Genomic DNA, 24,213 nt, shown 5'->3' on the forward strand with positions numbered 1-24,213 from the left:
TAACTCCAGAAACTATTGTTGCAAACGTCAGATGCTGTTCATCGTTCTTAAATGGGATGATTACACGTTTGTGGCAGTCAGGATGAAGTAGGTCACTGTGTTCCTTTCTGATTCCGAATTAGTAAGGAAGAAGTTGTTTTCAGGTGGAGGAGTTGGGTATACTCTTGAGTCATTCTAGATAAAGGTGTTGACAGGGTTTGGGATTGCCTGACAGATCATAAACAAGTGCTCAGATGCTGAGATTAAAATTGTAATGTGCCCAGGTGTGTTTTGTGTGTGGGCTTTTTTTTTTTTTTGGTTGGCTCTAGCTGTCATGAGATCTTAAAGTGGTGTTAAGAAGTAAGGTGAGAAGGAAACGTTTCTTCAGCCAACAACTCCTATGTGACATTGCTATAGTGTTGCTTTGAAATGTGCTTCTTCTGAAATGGAAGTGGCATTCAGTCAGGCCACCATATTGCACACCAAATCCACCACTCCGGGTTACATATCTCACTACTAGAGGAAATCCAGGGGGCAAGCTGTTGTCCTGGGAACATGGGGGCAATAGTCTCATGTCTCTTAAATTGCCAGGACTCTTTGTCCTGAACAAACTGTGGCTTATTTTGGTAGCTTTCCTCTCAGGGTGGGATCCTGCAGCTCTGCCAGCCCGTGAGTGCCTGTAGAACAGCAGAGTATATTTAGTCCATGATGACTCGGTTGTGGTTTGTGTAACATGATGCTTCAATAGCGCCTTGACTGGAATCTCTGTGGTTTACATTAAAAAGAAGAGTATGAAAATGTGTCTGTAGCATAGATCTGCTGGAATCTGTACACAAGAGTGGGTTCTGGGGCCAAAAGTATTCAGACAAAGAGGCCTTCTCCCCAGCTGTTGAAAGATGGGTTTTCATAGAAGACCTTGTGAGATGCAGGTGCATATTCCTGGCTCTTGTTGGCAGGGGCTGGAAACAAATCAGATACCTAAGGGCTGGGCTGGGCAACCCTTTGGCATGCCAGCTGTTGTTGAACTACGGTTCCCATCATCCCCAGCCACAGTTTATAGTGGCTGAGGATGATAGGAGTTGTAGTTCAAAAGCATCTGGTGTGCCAAAGGTTTCCTACCCCTGTGTCCTAGTAGCTGGCTCTGCATCCCAATCAAACCTTGCTTTCAGAGAGAGGGGGAGACCCTGTAGCATGAGTCTCTGTGCAGCCGGAGGGGCTAGTTTATGTGCTGGCTCTGCTGAACAATTGGAAAGAACTGGTTGCTGAATGTGTTTCAAGTTTTGTTTTGTAGCTAATCAGTCTGCCGGGGAAAGGGCTGCTACTATCAGAATTGCTCTGGGCTGCCAACAATACTCACAAATCAAAGTAAACTAACTTGATTTCCCACTGGGCAACATTCCATAATTTTATTTAACATGTGCACAGACCTTTTAAGCAGAGACCCACAAAGAATCCCACAAATTCCTCATGAGAAGAATGCAAAATCATAAATTTATTAAAAAAAGAGTAACTTAATGTGATATAAATCCTGCCAACAGCAGCCCAGTGCTGCTGCCACCACTTTCCCTCTTCATTTACACCCAGGCCAGAATTATTCTAGGAGCATACAATATTAATCAGGATTTCTCTGCAAGAGAAACCCAACTAGGTCTTCCCCTCTGCTTCCCCTGATCATGCTGCACTGTCACTATGCACCATTTCTGACTTCACTAGGTTCTTTAAATATGTAGTAGCAGCTAGAGATAAACAGATCCCAGTTCCTGTAGGCGACAGGTGAAGAGGGGTTGGTTACACTTTTTAGTAGTTCGTCTGTGAGGACTGTTTTATATGTAGTTTATATGTAGTTTTGTTTGTTACCTGTGCTGTACTGCCATTTGCTGTCCATTTATTCTTTCCAAGCTAGTAAACAAAAGCATCTCCTTGGAGCATCACCCAAACATTTGACTCTGCTCCTTGATCTACGGAGACTGTAGAGTTCACTCAAGTCTTCTCTCCCTCTGTGGGAATGTGTCAAGAAATATATATATATGGAATCTCCCTCCCTCTTGTCACTGTGGAGCCCTACAGATATATATGCGTGCGTGCGCGCGCACACACTTGGACTTCTCAGGCAGTGAACGGATGTACGTCGCATTTTGCTCTAAAGTTGGATGTGGCTGTGTGCCACAAACTCAGAGGTTTTGTTGAAAGTGCAGTTTCCAAACCAATTCATTTCTTATCCCTTATCACAGGAGAGCAGCTTCTTAGAAATAGAAGCCTCTAGGGGTATCAGTTTCCCCTGCCATGTCACTTGCAAACAGCAAACTTTTCTGCCCTGTTTCTCACATTGAGGCTAGTTGAAAGAATCAAGACAACTGTGAGCACTTGTAAATGCTTGCTTGAATAGCATAGTTGCATTTTTGTGCAACTTATTTCCCCATCTTGTTCACATTGTAGTAGCACAGGGCACCCAAGAAAAGGGGAGGATGATCAAGTGCAGAGGAAAGCAGGCAGCATTTCAAAATACCTGTCAGACTCCCAGGGGGCAAGGTGGGCTTCTGGCCCTTCTTGAACTCCGGAATGACTGGGCAAGCACAGAAGGGATCAGCCACCAGAACAGCCAGGGGAGGAGGTGAGTTGGTCACCTGAGTTGTCCTCCTGGCTTGCTGCACACAGCCAGTTTTCTCGTGGAACTTCCAGCTCCCATACTCAGAAGCAGCCCCTCATTATTGGCTGCCTTGTCTTTAAATGCCCCAGTGCAGAGCTGACAGGGCTTAAAGCCTACTTCCAGCCCTGCCCCCTTCATGACCTGGCTTCCTGCCCCACCCAGCTGAGCTGTCCCCAGAGCTGGTCCCTACAGCTCTCCTTGTCTTGCCCTCTCAACCCCACTGGAACCGCACTAGCCTGGACCCTTCTCACCCCTGCTGTCTCCTGAAGGGAACAGAAGCTCCACAGAAGGGATGTCATGCCCTCTCCAAACCCCACAGGGTCATGCAGGCAACCAAGTAACATGGCATCCTGACAATACCTTTTGAGACTGGGAAGTTTATGGGAAGGAAACATGTCAAGTAGGTAAACTTCACAGTTGAGACCTCTGAAGCTCTACTGGCCACCAGGCACCTCCCACATGGTTCTCCTCTTTTCTTCCTTGCTTGTCTGTTGCTTTAGTTAATATAGGACGATGTGGTGTGCAGAGTCTAATGCTAACCTTGCCTGATATCTGTGTTCCCTGTAATGAGGATTTCCAGATGTTGACCACAGCTCCCATCATCCCCAGCCAAAGGTTATTGCAACTGGGGATGATGGGAGTTGTAGTCAGCAACATCTGGGAGTCGCTGTTACAAGGAACACTGCTTGAGATTCCTCCCCCCCCACCCCAATCTTCAAAATAGGGACTGTGTTGAATGAGTTGCTAAAGGTATTGTGAGTCTGCACCTCCAGAATTGTGTGTGCTCTTTTTCTTGGTTCTGGTCCAAGAAAGTTGTAGCAAAGAAAAAGAGACATGGTTCAGATGCTGTGTGGAGTTAAGATGAAACCTTAGCTTTGAGCACCATCTGTCAGTCTCTGGAGTCTCGCTCCCTCCCCGCCCCCCCCCCCGAGCCTTGGGAGCATTCTTCTTCCTGTTGTACTTACAAACAAACCCGGGTCAGTCTTGATGTCCAAACTGATTGTTCCTGGCTGATGCTGTCCAAAACTGCAGAATAAACCACACTGTGGAACCAACTTCAAACCTTGGGTTCAGATGGTAATTTATTTTGCAACTTGGGGTAAAATAAGCCAGGGTCAGTCAGTTTAGACATCATGACCAATCCTGGCATGATTCTAAGCACAATTGGAGAGTTTCTCTCTAGCTCTCATGTGGGCAGGGGAAGGGGGAGTGCATGCTCCCAAGGCTGAGACCCCTCCTGTGAATCCAGGCTTTCGTTTGGGCTATCTGTGATGTCCGAACTGGCCCATTAAGTGTTAACGTGAAGGAGCTTTGGAGTGAGTGTGTGTGTGTGTGTCTTGTTTTAGCATTTTGTTTACTTCATCACCACCTTTCAAGCAGGCAAGGCATTCAAGGCGGCTTGAAAAATCTTACCAAAGGTACAACAGGAGAATTGTGTCAGGCCAGCGATGGTCTCTTCAGGTGCTGATGGCACGAGCTCCCTCGCCTGGGCTTTTCTGCTTCTGTGCCCCCCTAGGGCACCCTTCTGTTTATGTAGCCCCTGGAAAAGATGGGGAAGGGGCCAGGTCTTCCTGCACTGAGCAGGAGCTTGGGCCAGAAGACTTCCAAGCTCCCTTCCAACTTCAACATGCTATCATTCAGTTTGTGGAATACACATTCCTGTAGAGCAGGGCTGTACCACTTTGACCCTCCTGCAGATGTTGGATGACAACTCGCATAATTCCTGGGTATTGGCCACTGTGGGGATGATGGGAGCTGTACTCCAAAAACAGCTGGAGGGCCAAAGTGGTACAGCCCTGGGATTTGTCGGGGTTAGGTCTGGCTTTCTCAGGTTTGTAACTAAATACGTCAGGGTGAATCGTGTGCTCATTTTGCTCTCTGTTGCTGGAAACGGAACTTACCTTGCTGACTCCCTCCAGAGTCTGTACCATTGCCTGGCAGTGCACTGAATGTCTGGCTTTTGCACGAGCTCTGCACACTTAAAGAATAATTTCTAGACCAAAATGTGTTGAGTCGTGAGTTAAAAAGATGCCAGCAGGAGAGAATGACAGCTACGGTAGCATGAGCAATGTGCATCTCAGTGCACAATTCCTCCCCTACCCCCCATTGCTGCTGGTTCAGCAAGAGAGCCCTGGAGCCTCTGTTTGATGATGATGCCGGCTAGCACTCCTGGCACAGAATTGGGCACACTTACCTAAGACTGGGTCATTTGAGGACACTTCCTGGTGCTGCCAGGATGCTCTTTATCTTTCAGGCACAAAGCAATGTGCACTTCTGCTCTACTCCTCTGCTTAACATGCTTTGCTACAGGGAAGAAACGCTCGAGGGATAGGAGGAGGGAGGATATACAGAGGCCAGCAGCTTTGTGGGAGGAAAAGGGAAACCACTTAGAGGTAGGAATCTGAAGAATCTAGAAGCAAATAATCCTTTTAGCTTCTTCTGATTCCTACATCTAAGTAGTTTCTCTTTTCCTCTTCTCCCACAGCGCTAGACCAGCAGCCAGCCTAAAGTTTGTGGCGGCGGCAGTGGGGGGGGGCACCTTAATTGGTATTTTAAAGGCAACATGCAAGCGACATTCAATTATTTAAAAATTATTGGTTTGTTTAAAAAAAAATTAGGGGTGGGGGAGGAAAAAATTAGGGGATGCCAGGCTTCCCTAGCTGGTGTGTGGGGAGGTGGGCTAGAGGTGTGTGTGTGTGTGTGTGTGTGTGTGTGTGTGTGTGTGTGTGTGTGTGTGTAAGCTATCTGTCTGGAGCAGCTGGCCTTTTTATGTCCCCTTCTTCTTATACCTTGAGAGTTTTCCCTGTAGCAAAGCACATTAAGCAGAGGATAGATTTTTCTCGTAAGTAGGAAAGTATTGTGCAGGAAAAGCAAAATTAACAGTAATAGGCACTTAAGGAAATATGCATATTATTAATTATTATTTACATTTATATCGGACTCTTCCTCCAAAGAGCCCAGAGCAGTGTACATGGTTATGTTTGTCCTCACAACAGCCCTGTGAGGTAGGTTAGGTTGAGAGATATATGCGACTGGCACAGAGTCACCCCGTGAGTTTCATGGCTGAATGGAGATTTGAACTCTGGTCTTCGTGGTCCTAGTCCAACATTATATGCAAAGAAACAAGTGAAGACAGCTGAACAAGAAGGCATTCATTACAAGACAGCGATTGCTCAACAGATACTCTGGTGTTAATCTTCTGTTCTGAAATCTATATTTTCTTCTGCTATTGAGAGCAAGTTCCTCTGAAGCATGGTGGAAGGAATCTCAGAACTACTGATGCTCATAGAAGTGATGGTCCGATCGCTTCCGTGTCCAGGCAACTCAGTTGTGCATAGAGCACATAATTTCTAACATGGGTTACATCAAAGTGAGAAACTGGCTGAATCTGCTACATCCAAATTGGATTTATGCTACAGAGTACAGCATAGCCTGATGGATCTTGGGTTGGTAGCCTGTAATTCTATGAGTATCTGAAGGCTGATGTTTCATAACCTAGAATTCTGTGCAGTTCTCCCCACCACCCACACGAATGGTTGACCTGCTTTCTGCAGTAAACTGAATTTTCTTTCTAAAGAAAATGTACTTGGTCATTCGGTGGGATTCAGTTGCATCGTGGCAAGCAAAAGGTAGTTGAGTACTATTAGTAGATCTCTGGGTGATCTGCAGTTGGTTGGGAAGGGTTTAATAATAGCAAGTAGAATTGCAATCAGTGTTCCCTGAATTGCATTCAGAGATTCCAAAGATGTTGGCTACAACTCCCATAATCCCCAGCTATGATGGCCAAAGGGAATTATGGGAGTTATTGTTATTTATTTGATTTCTATACCGCCCTTCCAAAAATAGCTCAGGGAAATTACACAGAGAAATAACAAACAAATAAGATGGCTCCCTGTCCCCAAAGGGCTCACAATCTAAAAAGAAACATACTTTAGACACCAGCAACAGTCACTGGAGGTACTGTGCTGGGGGTGGATAGGGCCAGTTACTCTCCCCCTGCTAAATAAAGAGAATCACCACATTAAAAGGTGCCTCTTTGCCAAGTTAGCAGGGGAGGAGTTGTAGTCGTCAACATATTGGGAATCCCTGTTACAGGGAACACTGATTGCAAGTTTAAAAAAATTGCAGTGTTGGTCTTGTGATAATGGCTTAGCTCTCAGCTTCAGTGCTTTCACCTGTAAAATAACAATATTAATTGGTTCTTTGTGCAGCTCTGCACAAAGAGTTTTGTAGAGTTTTGTGTTCAAATCCCTGGCCTGTAGTAACTTGGATGTACTGGAAGATGCAGATTATCCCTGTGTATGGCTCCTAGAGCGCTATACACAAGTGACTCTGCTCCCACAGACATTATTTTTCATCTGGTTTCACCTTCAGTCTGTATTTTGCACCTGCCCCAACCAGTGGTGAACCTCAGGGCTTTAGTAATAAAATAAAGTAGACCCCACAAGTCACTCACCCCTGATTTACATTATATTGGTACTCCACAGATCATACCAAAGTTCTTGAAGTGAATGTTTTACCCCTTCTATGCATTTGGGGGTCAAACAATATGTGCTTCATAGCCATCAGTAGTAATCTGAGTGTAGTGTTGTGTTCAACAGTTATCACAAATTTAGGCTTAGCTTCCTAGCCAGCCATTATTTGTGGTCGCCACCAATCCCCTATCTTCTCTCGGATCCTTTGCTGGCACATTGGTGCAGAGGGGCTTAGGAAAGAAGCAGGTCTTCTGACATTTGCACTTAGATATGGAGATGGTAAGAGACACTGGGAGGCCTCCCCCCCTCCCCGCTCAGAAAAAGAATCCTGCTGTTTCTTACCTTCTCAGAAATGGCAGTGGAAATGAGACCTCTGGGGAAGAGATCTATGCAGTGCTGGGTGTCCTGCTTCTCACAGGTCTGGGGGCACTTGCCACTAGAAAACTGACAAATAGATTTGTAGATGCCTGTGTCTTCCAACCTCCCCACTGCTGTGTTCTGTTAGTGAATCCTTCAAACTTAAAAAATGCAGCTAGTACCCAATTAAAGTGAAACAGGGCGAAATGAAACCCTGCACATTCGATAGTGGGACTAAATATGCTCCACATGGGAAAAATGAAAACTGATAACTGCTGCATCAGCAGAGTAGCTAAGATGCGGAGGTGATAACCATTCCCTATTCTTATTTATTTAATGCCTCCAGGTGGTTTTGAGTTGAAGGGTAAAGGGCATGAATAAGGTATCTGGGGTCTGTGAGACTCCTATAGGAATTAACAATGCAGGTATTGCAAACTTCAGATGCCATCTCCATATAGTTGTAGTCCTGTACTATAAACATTTATGTACGATTTCATTTATTTATATGCCACCTATCACAGAAGTCTCAAGGCAGTTTACAAAAAAATAAAAGCAACCACAAATTTAAGATCATTAAAACATATATGAAATTATATTAAACAACGAATCAGTGAGATTCAACCAACAGCCTGGCTAGCTGAAGAGATGTCTCTTCAGTTGTTTCCTAAAAGCCATCAGGGATGGAGCAGCTCTAATCTCAACATGGAATGTGTTCCAGAGCCCTGGGGCAGCTACAGAGAAGACTTGTCTTGGAGTTGCCACCAGGTAAACTGGCGGCACCCTCAGATGAACTTTGTTTGAGAATCTTAATAGGCGACAGGGTTCGTAACGAAGAAGACATTCTCTTGAACAGCCTGGGCCCAAGCCATGAAGGGCTTTGTAAGGGCCATTGTGGCTGGGGATGATGAGTGTTGTACTCCCACAACATCTGTGGACCTAAGTTTGAGAACCCCTGCTCCAAGAAATATGAACCACACCTCTGCCTGTCTACCCTTGCTTTGTACAAAGATGTATCGTCTTATCTGGCTATGTATGGTGCAGTTAATAGGCATTTCCTGTTTGGCAGTTCCTCCCATGATTCGGTTGCCAGCTAAATTTACGTTCTCTCCTCTAGGTTGGGATAAACATTCCTACGGCTACCACGGTGACGATGGACACTCCTTCTGCTCTTCAGGGACAGGCCAACCCTACGGCCCCACGTTCACGACTGGAGATGTGATTGGCTGCTGTGTAAACCTCATCAACAGTACCTGCTTCTACACAAAGAATGGGCACAGCTTAGGTAGGCAAGCAGGCCTTGGGCCCCAAGTGTGTGTGAACTGTGAGTTACAAACCAAACAGCTGCTCACTGCCCCAGCTCTATTTGCAATCAGGAATTGGGCTTTTAGAGAGAAATAAGCACCAACAGGAATAGCATGGCATAATTTATTAATGGTAATGCTAGGAGGCTCGTGCTGTCGGTTATTTACCTTTGCATCCCTTTCCCATTGCTGCTACATCTTCTCGCACTAGCAAGAACACTCTTGTCTCTGAGCACTTGCGACAAACAGCTCACACACAAGATAGTTCTGTCTGCTGCTGCGCAGGATCTCTTCCAGGTTTTCTGAGAAAGAACTGAAGGGCTGTGAAGGTCCGAATCCCATTTCTCACTTTGAAGATTTGAAACAGGAGTTCTGGTTATTGATCTGTAGACACTCAAGCAAATTATCAATCTGGGAGGGTTGTGTTGTTGTTGTTGTTTTTTTGTTGTTAGAGGAACACACAGCTGTGATATGAGTGCATTAAGAGAGAGCGACTGGGTGTGGGGAGAATCCCAGAAAATATTCCTACTAGGGGTTCTTGAGCTCACTCTGTGGGAAAAGACCGAGAATTAAATTAAAGAATTTAACAGATGCAAAAGAAAGCGATGGTTGTACCCTGCCAGATTTAAAGTTATATTTTGATGCTGTTTGTTTGACATGGCTGAAGGAATGGATAACATTAAGAAATCTCAGATTACTTGACCTGGAAGGATTTGACAGAAGGTTTGGCTGGCATTCATATTTGTGGTATGATAAAGTCAAAGTACATAAAGGCTTTCTTAATCATTATGTAAGAAGGAATCTGATGGGAGTATGCGTAAAATATAAAGAATGGTTGGAGTGTAAAACTCCATTATGGCTATCCCCGATCAAGGCTTTGGCACATAAAGAGATAAACATGCAATCTAAATGGGGTACTTCAAGCTATCTGTTATGTTTTCAAGAGAAGGGCTGTAAATTAAAGAATTTGAGTGAAGTACAAAGTATGGTTAGTAATTGGTTTCAGTATCATCAGCTAAATGAAATTTATAAAAAGGTATATAAAAATTTATTAAAAGGATCTTAAGTTTGGGTTTGTAGATCAGATTTCGAGATTTGAGAAGGAGATGTGTGAAAACGAAGAAAGATTAGTCTCTAAGATGTACAAGTTGTTGCTTTTGGAGGAGACAAGAGATGAAGTGGTTAAAACGACAATGATAAAATGGGCTCAAGGTGTAGGTCACAATATAGATATGGCTGCTTGGGAAAAATTATGGAAAACGGATTTAAGATTTACTGCATGTTATACCTTAAAAGAAAATTATTATAAGATGATGTATAGGTGGTATTTGACACCGAAAAAATTAGCATTGATGTATAAAAATGTTTCAAACTCATGTTGGAAATGTGGAGAATGTGAAGGAAATTTTCTACATATGTGGTGGTCATGCAGGAGGGCAAAGGCCTTTTGGGATATGATATATAATGAACTATATATGAACTATAATGAAGAAAATTCTCAAAATGACATTTATAAGAGATGATAATTACGTATGCTTTAAAGAAGATTGGGAACCCTTTTTGCTTTATTTAAAGAATTATTTTCCCAATATAGACTTCTCAGTAGGGTTTGAAATATAGTAATAGCAGCAGGTTGGGGTGGGTAAAAATTGAGCAGTATTGAATGCAGTTTGAATATTTTGAATTATTATAGCAGTGAACTATATGTATAGTTATTGTGAACCGTGCAGATAGGTGAGCTGGAAGTCAACATTTATTTACGTGTAGAGTTAGGAAATGAATGTAATTGAATGTAAAAGTTATTGTATAATCTAATAAAATGTAAAATGCAAAATTCAAAAGAGAGAGCGACTGGGTGTGGGGAGAATCCCAGAAAATATTCCTACTAGGGATTCTTAAGTTCCATGCGTGATTTTTAGTTTGGTTAGTTAGTTAATCCCCGTGCCTAACAATTCAGACACACACTGAAAGGAGTGGCAAGTTGCAGTGTGTGCCCTGACCTGGGCATGTGTCAGATGTTTGTTCAGTTGAGTGGGGACATGAACCACTGTGGAAACAGTAGCTGCTTGCACTGCTTTGTGAACATCTGGACCTTTAAATGGCAAGGTCTGTTCTTTATCCAGGAAGTAAAGAACAGTTTAACTGTTTTAATTTTATGGTCTGTTGAACTGATTTTTAAGGTTTTAAAATGTGCTTTTATGGAGTTATATTGTATTTTAACTTTTGTAAACCACCTTGGGATGCCATCTGAAAGGTGGTATACAAATTGAACAATAAATGAAATAAAGGTAGATTTCTGACATCCAGTAATTTGGGCTATACCATGCAGTGAGTGATGAAGGACTGGGCATATCCTGTGGCCCAAAAGTGCAAATGTGATCACAAGAAAACTAAAATTCTGTGCTCAGCTGATGCAAAGTATATGCATTGCATAAACTTAGTCTGCATTCTGTTGGAGTGCAACACTGTTGGAATGTTGGAGCTAAGGTGAAGAGATACTGGCCAGAGACCAGAGAGCTGTATAGGACCTGTCCTCTAAAAAGCTAGTGTTCTGTTTTGTTTTGTATGTATTTGTTTCTGAGCTTTCAGGAGATATGGTTTGAATGCATTAGGCTCTTCCTTGCAATCTCAGACCTAAATGAAAAAGCTTTACTAGGCTCTGCATCAAATACAGCTCCAGTTAAAGGAATAACTGAGAAGTTGGACACGTAGTAAAGGCACTGTTGAGTTTCTAATATTTCAGCAGATTTTAGGTAGACTTACTTGCATTCTCAGTGCTTGTTCTGTATGGGTACTTTTCATCCATTTAGTGGGTCCCGAACGTCATTCTCTGCAAGTGAATATAGTTTAGCTGTCAATTCTGAGTGTAGTCAGGAAAAGCTAAATGTTTGGGGCTTTTTTGATTTTAAAAATCGAGAAAAATGGATGCACATGACAGTGTTATGAAATTATACATGGCGTGGAGAAAGTGGATAGAGATAACCTTTTCTTACATTAGTACTCATGTCACTGGATGAAACTTATGGCATTCACTGTCACAATGTGGTGATGACCACTGGCTTGGATGGCTTTAAAAGATGATGGAAAATATTTCCAGGGTCTATTGGCAACTATAGTTCAGTGGTAGCTGAAAGTGGCCTCCAGTTTTGGAGGCAACATGCTGAGCAGTGTTCCCTCTTACAGGGATTCCCAGATGTTGTTGACTACAGCTCCCAGCATCCCCAGCTGCAGTGGCCTTTGGCTGGGGATTATGGGAGTTGTAGTCAACATCATCTGGGAATCCCTGTAGGAGGGAACATTGCTGCTGAGCACCACTTGTGTGAGCCAATGGTGGAAGGTAGACTGTTGCTGTCATGCCCTGCTTATGGGCTTCCCAGCAACCTCTGGCTGGCTGTTGTGAAAGAGGATGCTGGAGATGTTATCACTGGTCTGATCCAGCAACGCTCTGTTTAATGTTCTTCCATCTTCTACTGCTGCTGGACTTGTTGAGTTTTGTGTTTTTTATTGAATAAGGGAGCGCTCTCTCTCTCTCTCTCTCTCTCTTTCTTTCTTTCTTTCTCTGTGGAAGAGGAAGAAATGTGGTACAGAGACCAAACCTGTTCCTAAGAGAGCTTGGGGCTGAGAATCATTTGTGTTTAGAGCATCCAAGTGGCATATTTTAATGACCAAATGCTTGTTTTGCCATAGCATTAATACGGAATTTTGTTTACATCTCACTCCTCCCTATACCGTGTCTGTTCTTTGCCGCCTGCAGCACTGCTGGCCTGTACGTGTTCAAGCTGCTGTACTTGGCTAAAATGAGAAGCAGTCTGTCCTGAGATGCTCCTGTTTTAGTGACAGCTTTCTAAATGCCTATAGAACAACTGTGTCACCAGAGATGGGCAGCCTCTTGTGCAAACTCTAATTAGGGTTAAGTGTACTGAGAGTCGTTCTGGCAGGGAGGAAGAAATAGGGCAAACTATCTTCTGGTAATGTGAATATCTATAGTATATTCTTGGCCTGGTGCAGATGGAAGCAAATTGATGTATGAAGGTTAGGAAGGGGGAAATATCTGTCAGTAAGATGTGCTATTATGTACCCTGTGCATATTGACATTCACACTAACTCTTGAATTCTGGATCTGTGTTGCACAGGCATGTTTGAGGCTACTGGTACAAACAGTAGCAGGTTGGATGAACAGTTATTGAAGTCCTAAGTTCACTGCATACTTGTGGCAACTCTCACACTCTTGCCAATGAGAAATGTTTGCCTCCCATGTAGAAGCATCCCACATAGAGGAAAAAATGTATAATGTGAAAGAAAGGAGCAAACAGTCCATCATTTAGACCAAGAGTTCCCAACCTGTGGTACTTCAGATGTTGTTGAACTACAACTCCCATCATCCCCAGCTACAAATTGTTGTGGCTGGGGATGATGGGAGTTGTAGTGCATCAACATTTGGAATACCACAAGTTGAGAACCCCTGATTCTGACAGCAGAAAAAGCTTCATAGGAACATAGGGAACTTGGAACCTTCTGCACGCAAGCATGCAGAAGCTCTTCCCAGAGCAGCCCCATCCCCTGAGGGGAATGTCTTATGGTGCCCACATGTAGTCACAAGGGCAGACCCTGCTTAGCAAAGGGGACAATTCATGCTTGCAACCACAAGAACAGCTCTCCTCCTCCCTGTTTGCAGCTGAGAAGATGGAGACAAAGGCAGAGCCCTGCAGGGTGGGGCATGCTACAATAACATCTTGACTACCAGCATTAGTTGGATCCCTAAGCAGCAGGTGGTGTTGGAGTGCAAATTACCACCTTGATGAGATTCCCCAGGAATATGTCACGAATACATCCAGGGCCTCCACTGCTTGGTTGCTGAAGACACCATGCTGACAGTCCAAAACCTGTTAATAAAAGTTCTTGCAGAGCTCTCAATCTCAATCCAACAGCAGTTCTTTGTTAGTAAAAGAACCCTGATCAAATTTGACAAAGTGAGAAATGTATTAGTTTGAGGTAGGAAGAGGTGTCTGCAATTTTCAGAACCCAAACTTTGAGTGTTCCCGTTAAATCAGTGACAGGAGCCTGTCTAGCATTCTCCTCCCTGCTGTGCAGACCATCTTTTTCTAATAGCGCATAACCTGTCATAAGGACTAGGATGATGTACTTTGTTGGAGGGGGGCAGGGTTCTACCTGCTGCCACACCCAAAATTCCTTAACTCGTGGACCCAACTGACTAGCTGTCTTTTCCCATGGAACTTCTGTTGAAACAAGGGTTTCAGCTGGAAAAAGAATATTTTGCCAAAAATCTTTCTTTGGAAAGCCCAGATCTTGATTGAGATTTTAAAAAAGGTATTTGCATAGTTAGGTGATATAATTGATTTGCTTCTGTACAGACAAATTTTTCAGGCAGCAAGAAATTACAAATGGAGTGGATAGTAATATTAAGCAAATGAGAGAATGGACAGAAAGAAGCCGTGACATCCACAGTTGGGCAACCTCTATTATCTTAGCTCCTTTTAAATGTAATCTTACATTCCAGGCTTCAACTCTTACAATGTACACTTGTGAGTTCTTGACTAATCTATGCTGGTGCCCAGCATCACTCCTGAAGATCTCCAACTATGATTATGAACTCCTAGTTCAAAGAAATCTGATTTTACTGAATGTGATGGGAGAGTCATTCCAAGCTCCATGATGCTGCCAGCTGAATTCACAGCCCTCTTAGTAGGGCTCTCTGTATGTACTGCTTGTTTGATTTGGAGTCCTGTCATTCTTTATTACTCATAAGTTCCTTGAGCTTGCCTGCATGAAGTAAAATGGCTGTAAATAGCAAGGCTCTGTGTCAGCATCAAAAAGTTCGCTTGCCCTGAAAGCCCACCCACCCCCTCCAATTAAAGCCTTTCTCCAGATCTGTGATACACTACCAGAGGATGATTTTTGGTGGGACAAATTTTTGTAGGTGTTTCCGTGAGGACACAAAGGCTTTTGTCTGAGAATGCCTCAAAGAAATCTTTAAGGCTGAAAAGTGCAGAGTTCAGAGTATTGAGAGTTAATAGCTGTTTGTTGGGATTTGTTGTCTTTGATTAGGGAAAGCTGCAGGGGTATTATTTAGGGCTGCGTGTTGCTTGTACAATGCAGACTCTGCATAGGCTCTTGAAACTGGATTATCTTGAGCGGCTTCAGATGTTAATGTTGTACATCCTGGTCACAGCGTCCGTATCAGTCACTTGAATGATCCATTACATTTGAGTTGTATTAGGAGGGAACTAGCTGGCTTCTGCCTTGTGGGACTCAAACGTGCATCTAACTGTTCTAAAGTGGCACAAGTTTAAATTATTGAGTCTCCCAATTAATGCAGAGGTGCCCTTTGGCAGGGATAGGCAACCTTGGTTGTCCAGCTGTTGCTGAACTACAACTCCCATTATCCCCAGCCACATACATTGTGACTGGGAACGATGGGGATTGTAGTTCAGCAACAGCTGGTGAGCCAAGGCTGCCTACTATCTTTTGCTTTTATCTGAGGAAATGGTGTTAAACTGCTTAGTAGTGATGGTTCTTTATTAAATTTATAAAGTGTCATCTGTGTCCATGGCATTTTGTAGAGCAACATGAGCAAAGAAACCAGGCAGGTCCCACTCCTGAGGGGAAGTCAGTGGGGAAGTCAGTGGAGAAAAGAGAGAGGAGGGCAATGGGATTAATATGTGCCAGTACAGTTGCAGGTACTTGGGCACCCTTGCAGTAGGAACCTAGGAAACTGCCATATCCTGAGTCAGACCATTGGTCTATCTAGCTCAGTATTGTCTTCACAGACTGGCAGCAGCTTCTCCAAGGTTGCAGGCAGGAGTCTCTCTCAGCCCTATCTTGGAGAAGTAGGAAGCGTCAATGTGGATGCCATTTCTGCTGACACTTCCAGTTGGAGGGGGGGTGAAGCATTACCCCCAGTCCACCCATCTCTGTGCTTTGAGTCCCTTTTGCCATGGTATCTTCCTCACTCCCTGCATTCCTGGCCTTGATTCTGGCATTACCAAAACAAAACCTGGCAACAAGAGCAAAACATGCAGATCAGAATGAACAAATCTGAAGGAATTTGATTTTCTTTTTTAAAAGAGGGGGAAAAAATACAAATTACAATTTGTGTTTTAAAAAACCTCAACCCAAATCATGTTTTGTCCCCTCACCCCTTGCACAGGAGACAGGTCTGTTTATGCCTATGCAGAAGAATGAGGTGGTAGAATGGACTGCACCATTTCAGACTGTAGGTGGGGAAGTGGTCTAGTTTAGAATTCTCCATGGTGGTTTGTTTAACCCTCCCAGCCCATAAATAAATAAATAAATACCCATGCCATGGAGTGAATCTCTACTCAGTTCTTTACTGCTAGTTTCCTCTTTGCTAGGGAAGGGAAAGGAGCATTTTAAAAAGAAGAAAGTGTCTGCCTCTTGCCATCTGAAGTGGTACAGTCTATTTTATAATGCTTGTGCGGAAGCTCCCATCTCATTATGTAGGCTAGGCATGAGTCCAAAAGGCAAATACAGTCGGATGGAAAGATGGCCACTCTTTGATTGTTGGTTTGGCTGCAGCCATAGGTAGGCATCTTGAAGCACTGTCTCAGTTACGTGCACAGTGCAGGCACCTTCCTCTTGTGCAGCTTTGGTCCTTGCTCCTAGCAGTGATCAATGTGGCTGCTAGGAATCTGTGAGTCAAGGGCAATGACTGACCCTAGAGTTCTGTTCTCATTTACAGATCTGCATAAATCTGACCCCCTCTTCAGTTTTGTTTGCTTTCCCGTGCAGATTTTGAGAACATACCAAGAACTCCTACCTAGCATCCTTGGAGTTCATACAAAACTCATTCACTCGGGCACAGTTTTTCACTAGGACAAGAAGGCCGAGTCGGATGTGGGCCTGTATCTGAAAATATATTTGCAGTTTAACTCTCCCTGATAAAACGCAGTGCAGTGAAAGCTCTAAGTCACTCTTGAGTTGAAGTCTAGCTTGAGGAACTGAGTCGTCCTGATGGGCACCAATGCCAGAGAATGTAGGAATGCATGGGTCCTGCTTCGTGGCCACAAGCTGCCTCTATGGAGGCCCAGCCTAGAATTTGTTGACATGTGGTATGTGCAATAAGTTAAAGTTGTAGGCAAATGGGGGGAAATCCTTTGTCTTAATTCTAATATTTTTCCCCCTACAGGTATAGCCTTTACAGACCTCCCTGTAAGTACAACTATTTTCAGTATTTTAACAAAAGATGCAAATTGAAGGGAGGGGGAAGTGAATGGGATGTACTGATATCTTCTCTTTGCCATGCGATTTGGAAGTGGTTAGTAATAGACTGCCTGGCTGATGTGCTTACGTTGCAGTCAGAGTTGACGGGTTCCTGAGAGAACCTAGTTTCAGACAGTGCCAGTAATTATCAGGCTTTTCTTGGTGTTTTCTGGGAGCATATGAAAAACCGAACTGTTAGCACACACTGATATTTTGCAATTTGGCAGCTTTTCAAAGAAACGGCCTGTTTTTTAAAAAATATACAAAACAAGAAGGCCTGAAGACTGCACTGAAACATTACCTTGGCTGCCTCAATCACTTTTGAATCGGTGAATTGTTAAGCAGTGAAGTTTAGCTGAACAAAAAAGGGGGAAATTCCCAGACTCTGAAATGTCCTGTGCTGTTTGAGCTTTATACGTAATAATATGTGAAGTCCAGAGAGTCTCTTGTCCTTTGGGCTGGCAACTTGGAGTACAGCTTCAGCAAACGAACACAGCGCAGTAAATCAAGTCAAAGATTTTCCTTTTCAGCATGAGTAAACATGCAAAACCGCTTTTGACCCAGTTCAGGTGCATTTTGAGAATTTATGTAGATGGCAATCTAAGGACTAGTCCTATTTTATTCTAACTTGAGCGCTGTATGGATTACAAAAAACAGTGTTGTGTCTGATATGAACAGTAAACACATGTGTGAATTGTTTCCCCCTTTGAAATACATGAACGGGGACTGAAAACTTTAAAACGGCGGTTTTCAAACGTGGGTCCCCAGATGTTGCCAGACTACAACTCCCGTCATCCCCAGGCACAATGGCCTTTGAAGTCTAGCAGCATCTGTTGACCCAAGCTGGAGAATCCCTGCTTTAAACTGCTCACATGTCTGTCATGAAAGCGGTAACTTGTAGAGGTGTGTGCTTTCCACATCTGTCCAGATGCATGTCTATTTATTTAATCCAGACGTTAGAGTACCCCACCTCATGGAAGAAGTAGATGCAGAATTGGCAAGTAAAAAGTGAGTAGAAGGCAGACTGAGGCTGCAGTCCTGTGCATACTTCTCTGGGAGTATATTTCCATTGAGCTTTAAAGGACTCAATTCTGGATAGCCACATAAAGGATTGCACTATGGGAACAATTTGCAGAATGTGGTGGGAATCTTAGGAAGAGACCAGAGCCATGAAGGGCTTACATTAAACACATGAAGGTGCTACTACAACGAAACTCTAAAGTTTATGACCAAGAGGACCCTTCATTTCCAAGTAGAAATTAGGGATTTGTTTGCACATGCTTTCAGAGATCATTTTAAAAATGCTTGAAAGTCAAACCAGAATATATAGAAAAGCAGATATGTTCAATATTAAACCATATATGTTCATATTTCTATCATACTTTTGTTTTCCGTTCATAAAACCCCACAATGTATATAATCTCTGGATCTACTGTTTTGTGCCATTGCAGCTTAAATGTGTAATTAAAATGGAATGAATTCACTGCAATGTTATACTATTCAAAGAAAATGTTTAAAGCAGGAAATGCTAATGCCTCAGGCTGACCTTACTGACTTTCCCCCCACGTTAGTAGTGGGGAAAGAACCTGTGTGGTGAAAACAGTCCCAGTAAATAACTGTGCCTACCTAGGTTGCATTTCATACGTTATAGTAAACATGCTTTCCTATATAGAGAGTGTCTCGTGTAGAAAAACCATAATGTGTGAAATGACCCATCATTATTTGAAAATGCAGTGCTCTCAAGCAGCAGTGACCTGGTAAAAAAAAGAAATAACCTTAAGAATAAAAGAACCTTGCTAGTTTATATCATTCTAGCATCCTGTCTCTCACACTGGCAAGTTATGGAGGAGGCTCTCAAGCAGAAGATGAGGGCCTGCTCCTCTCCTGCCCTTGCCTGCCTGCAGCTGATGTTCAGAGAGATGCTGCTTCTGTCCACCTTGGTGGGATCTTCCCTAAACCCCCTGCTTCTTGGCTGGCTCGGCAAGCAAGCTGTAGGCATCCATTAAACAGCAAGAAAATTCCTGTGTGCTTTTAGCTTGAAATCTTCACGAATGCAGCTGAATTGGAGGCAAACTAGACTGAATCCCCCTGCTTCTGAAATGGAGCCTTGCTGTCTGCAAAGATGACCCTTGTCTACTTTTCTCCGCTTCATGTATAAGGGGTTTAAGAACAGTTATATCGATATAAGACAGAGGTCCAGGAAATACTGTGGAAAACTTTCTTAGTGGTTGATAGCTCAGTTTACTTTGAAGGCCCAGCAAATGAGGCTTTCGTTGCTCTTGTTAATCTGGTTGTATCTCCATTGTTACAGTAAGATTATTTGTATACAGTATTTGTATACAGCATTTCTTTCAGAAAGTGTTAACGAGCAGGATAAGAGCCAGTGGAGAAGCAGGGCCAGTCTTAGTGTAAACTTGAGATTAGATAGAGAGAGGGTTCACTCAACTGGCTGCCCATCATTATTTAAGAGCTCTTTCTCTGTTTTTTAGCATGCAGCTGCTCTAGCTAGTTCCCTCACCTATTTGCATCCATGTTTTGCTGAAATGGGTACTACTCAGCCTGCCTGTGCATCCATATCATGCTGAAGGGTCATATTCCTCTTCCCGTCGGCCAGTTCCTCATCTGTCAAGATTCTAGGTGAAAATAATAAAATGCTAAATTTTTAGATGATGGAGCTGGTTAGCACATATCAACTTCCACTTATGCTCTGGAGTCTGACCATATTGTTTTCTGCAGTGGAATGGCAATGAAATCAGTGCTTAGTAGCAAATGACCCTCTCCTCAGAAAAGCCTCTGCTTATACTGACGAGCGTTAGGGTGTCCATAGTCTGCAGGCTCCATGGCACATTTGCCTACATTAAACTTGCTTTGCTCTTATGGCTACAGTGAGTGAGTTTGTTTGTTGAATTTCTGTACCACCTAATATAGAAATCTCAAGGTAGTGTACAGATTAAAACTTAATATAAAATATAAAACATTTAAAATTCATAAAACAGATAAAAAATCACAATAAATAACACATTAAAATTTAAAATTTAAATTTCAGTTAAAAGCCTGGGAAAACACACATGTCTTCAGGGTCCTCCTAAAAACAAATAGAGAAGGAGATGCTTTTATTTCAGCAGGGAGCACATTCCAAAGCCCTGGGGCAGCCACAGAGAAGGCCCGGTCCCAAGTTGCCACCAGATGAGTTGGTGGCAACCATAACCAGACCTCTCCAGATGATCTTAATAGGTGACAGCGTTCACGACAGAGAAGGCACTCTCTTAAGTTATGTCACTTATATTCTTCCTATACTGTTTAGTGCCAGGAAGGTCTTTGGTCTCAATGCCCCTGAACTGCAATCTGCTTTCTCTATATCTAGCCCCACACAGCATTTCAGCCTTCTCACTGTAGTAATTTTCTTGCAAGAGCTCATTCTGAGTTCTAGCTCCTCAACTTGCCTGCTAAATTCTGTGCTTTCTTCCTAGACATGGAACTTCTCTATTCTGCCTATTCCATTTACAGGTCTTTTTGAGATGGCAGCAAGTGTCCAATTTCTCCAAAAGGCAGATCTTCTGAACCTTGGAACTTTGGTTCTTCATACTTGTCCTTAATGTTGTGTTGTAGGGTGGCAGATGATTTCTTTTGTGACAAGAACCGTAGCCCTAGAGTCACTTGAATCCAAAATTGGCAGTGAAGCAGACAGGCAGGAGTACAGTGTCCTCTTGACTAGTGTCAGGAGAGACTTTGGATTAAAAGCAGCCTGTGAGTAATTTGTAGACTGATCCAGTCAGGTAGTGTTTATACTTCCATCCGCTGTGAAATTGATGTCTTTCAGAATAGGGTACCCCTTTTCTCTCTCGATAATTTTTGCCAGTGGTGCAACTCTGGGTACAGGGCTGGATAGGCTTTTTGCAGCCTGGGGCTGCATCCAGTCAACCCAAACTCCTCCCCTCTTTTCTGGTGATGTGAAAAGTAAAGCAATTCCAAATTGAAATTGCTCTCACTAAAAGAATAATGTATACCAAAGGCATCACACAATATTCTAGATATTCTTGCTAGATTTCAGGACATGCTTAACCACCATTTACTACTTCCCCTTACATGGGTGGTGATAAGAATGGTGTCCGTTCCGGTTTATTACATAGAACCTTCTGTGATTCTTATTTCAGTGGCAGGGTACCCCAGAGCTTGGACATGATCCCTGAGAGAATGTTTATATTGCTCAAGTGGGTGCCTAAAATCAGGTTCTGCGGACAGAAAAAGTTCCTGTTGTTCACTGGGTTTCAAATAGGATGTAGCTGCAGGAAATGTCTCACTTTTTCCAGCTTCATTTTCTTCTTGTGTGCTAAGTTCCTTTTGCCATAGCCTGCTCTACCAGTTTGTCTCCTTTGCACTGAAATGATGCATGCTGTGTAGACTAGAGAACTAATCCTTGTGAAGAATACAACCCGGGGATGGCAGATAAGAATTACTACTTTGAAGGAAGATGTAAATATGGATGCATGTACAGGAGGCATATAAACCTCTTGAAGCCTGTTCTGGTGGTTTTGGGATAGATTTTAGGTCATACGACAGCAGGCAAAGCTTTCTTATAGGTGCTGGTGTACTCTTACTCCTTTGAAGGGGCTGTTGGTTCTTATGCTGGGTTTCCAGTTGCATTGGACTGGAAAATTTCCTGCCCCCATGTTGAAAGCAGTTCTTTCCCATTTATCCATAAGAGCTTGTCCCTTCCCCACAAGTTTGGGCACCCTTAAAAGCCAACTCAGCACAATTGTTCTTTCCTAAAAGATCACCTGTACAGTGGCATAGGAGTGTATTTACAATCATCGTCACAGGCAGCTGCAACAGTTCAGAAAGCACAAGGAAGTGGGTAGTTTGGGAGGCTTTAAGGCAGATGGAAATGTTGGTTTCAGCCTTTGCAGATTATGGGAACCTTTTCTATGACTTTCATGGGAAGTGCCCAGACAACACGATGTGTTGCACTCCCACCAATCTGTCTCTAGGAGAAGCCCCTGGGGAAATCTGCAGTGTCTCTACTTTCCAAAGAATGGCATTGACCCATGTGTTTAACCTTTTCCTTTCACTGCTAAACTACTAGAAGTCACAAAAGATCCAGTCAGATCTGACTTCTTTATGGGCGGTGTTTGTAGCTAGCTAGTCCCCTACAGACTGTTCTCCATGATGCCCTTTCTGTATATCACATCTGTCTGAAGCTGCTTTCAGGCTTCCTCTCTTGGCATCCTTGCCTGTTTCCATCCCACTGTTGCAGGTTCAGAGAAAGATGCATGTTTCTTTTTTCTGTCTTCCAGCCTCTGCCTTTTAACTTGGGCTTCTTTCTTTGGCAGGCCAATCTGTATCCCACTGTGGGGCTTCAGACGCCCGGAGAGATAGTGGACGCCAACTTTGGCCAGCAGCCGTTTGTGTTCGACATAGAAGACTACATGAGGGAGTGGCGAGCAAAGATTCAGGGCACCATTAAGCGGTTTCCCATTGGTGATCGGCTGGGTGAATGGCAAGCCATGCTGCAAAAGTGAGTGGGATACACATCGGTGTTTAGACTTATATGTGTAATTTAAACGAAGAGTTGCTATAAAATGGTCTGTGGCAGGGTTTCTCAAATATAGGTCCCCATTTGGAGACGATGGAAGTTGTAGTCCAGCATAATCCTGGGACCCACGTTTGAGAACTCCTGGTCTGTGGTAAAGCATCTTCCTGACTCTTCTTCCTTATGCTAGTTCATTCTCCTGCACGTCGGATGAGCAGTGTGGTCTTGGAGAGGTTCCTCGATGCTAATGACAAAGAAATCTGCTGTCTGCTCACTTTTCTCCCACTTACGAGCAAAACAAAACTGCACAGGCTTCATCTTTAGCAACTGTCTTGGAATTTTGTGCTGCTTTCAGAAATCTGTCTGACTAGGTGACTTTTTAGCCCCTCTGTGGACAAGTCACTAGCAAGCAGGGGAAGCAGAGGTGAAGGCAAGTGGATGGTTTGGAGGAGGATAATTTCTTTCTTGCTGCGTCCCAGAAGGAAACAAGGCAAAACAAGATGCCTGTGTGTAGCTCTGAGTGAAATGGCAAAAGAAATTAAAAATCAAAACCTTCCCACTTCCCCAATTAAAAAAACAAAATTAACAAGCAGTCAGTTTTAATAAATATGCAGATGTGCATACACACACTAATCCTATGGAACCTAATGTCCCAGGCTGATTCGTCTTTTGTTTGTTTGTTTAACATATTTTTATACTGCCCAAAACGTACATCTCTGGGCGGTATATTGTGACTTGCTTTCAAAGGTGATTTGACAAATGTATAGGAAGGCAGTTGCAAAACTCAGTAAGGCAGGCTGTATATGTCATAATTTATTACACAATTCCAATAAATTGTCCCAGTGCCATTGGTGTTGGCTTATATTAACATAATGTACTCTTGGACATGTTTATGCAGAGAGATGCTGGTGTATGCAGTTCAACTGAATTAACACACTTCAGGTCCTTAATGCAGATCGTGACAAATACCGTCATCATGACACCTAAGAATTTAATCATGGCACCTGGCTCAGCCCCCCGCATGTTGCCCTGCTCTGTCCCACCAAATAGCCGCTGGCATCGGACTCTATGACAACAGTGACATTTATTTACTGCTTTTCAACAAAAAAGTTCCCAAAGTGGCTCACATAGAGAAATAAAAATAAAGGTGGATTCCTGTCCCCCAAAGGGCTCACAATCTAATGTCAACATCATCAGGAGAAGGCATAATCTCCCTAAATGCCTGCCTGTAGGCAGTGATGGGCTGGATGAGAGGTAACAAGCTGAGACTGAATCCAGATAAGATGGAGGTGCTTGTTGTGCGGGGTTGGAACTCGGGAGATGATTTTGGTCTGCCTGTTCTGGATGGGGTCACACTTTGCCAGAAGGAGCAGGTATGCAGTCTGGGGGTGCTTCTGGACACAAAACTCTCCCTGGTCTCCCAGGCTGAGGCAGTAGCCAGAGGTGCCTTCTATCAGCTTCGGCTGATACGCCAGCTGCGTCCATTTCTTCAGATAAATGACCTCAGAACAGTAGTACATCTTCTGGTCACCTCCAGACTTGACTACTGCAATGCGCTCTATGTGGGGCTGCCCTTGTACATAGCCCGGAAACTGCAGTTAGTCCAGAATGCAGCAGCCAGGTTGGTCTCTGGGTCATCTCAGAGTAACACTGAGATCTACACTGGCTGCCAATAAGTTTATG

At 43.5% G+C, this 24,213-nt stretch overlaps 1 protein-coding gene across 3 annotated transcripts in view; it reads left to right on the top strand.

The window, feature by feature from the left end:
• The window catches only part of RANBP10 (RAN binding protein 10), a 56,319-nt gene that overhangs the window by 15,357 nt on the left and 16,749 nt on the right, over positions 1–24,213 (top strand). For all 3 annotated transcript variants that reach the window (XM_053270603.1, XM_053270604.1, XM_053270602.1), the window contains exons 4-6: positions 8,573–8,740; positions 16,927–16,949; positions 22,331–22,515. In XM_053270603.1, coding sequence (XP_053126578.1) covers positions 8,573–8,740; positions 16,927–16,949; positions 22,331–22,515 — 376 coding nt within the window. The remainder of the gene's footprint in view (positions 1–8,572; positions 8,741–16,926; positions 16,950–22,330; positions 22,516–24,213) is intronic.

The sequence above is a fragment of the Hemicordylus capensis genome, chromosome 9 (assembly GCF_027244095.1).
Source record: "Hemicordylus capensis ecotype Gifberg chromosome 9, rHemCap1.1.pri, whole genome shotgun sequence".
Taxonomy (NCBI): Eukaryota; Metazoa; Chordata; class Lepidosauria; order Squamata; family Cordylidae; genus Hemicordylus; species Hemicordylus capensis.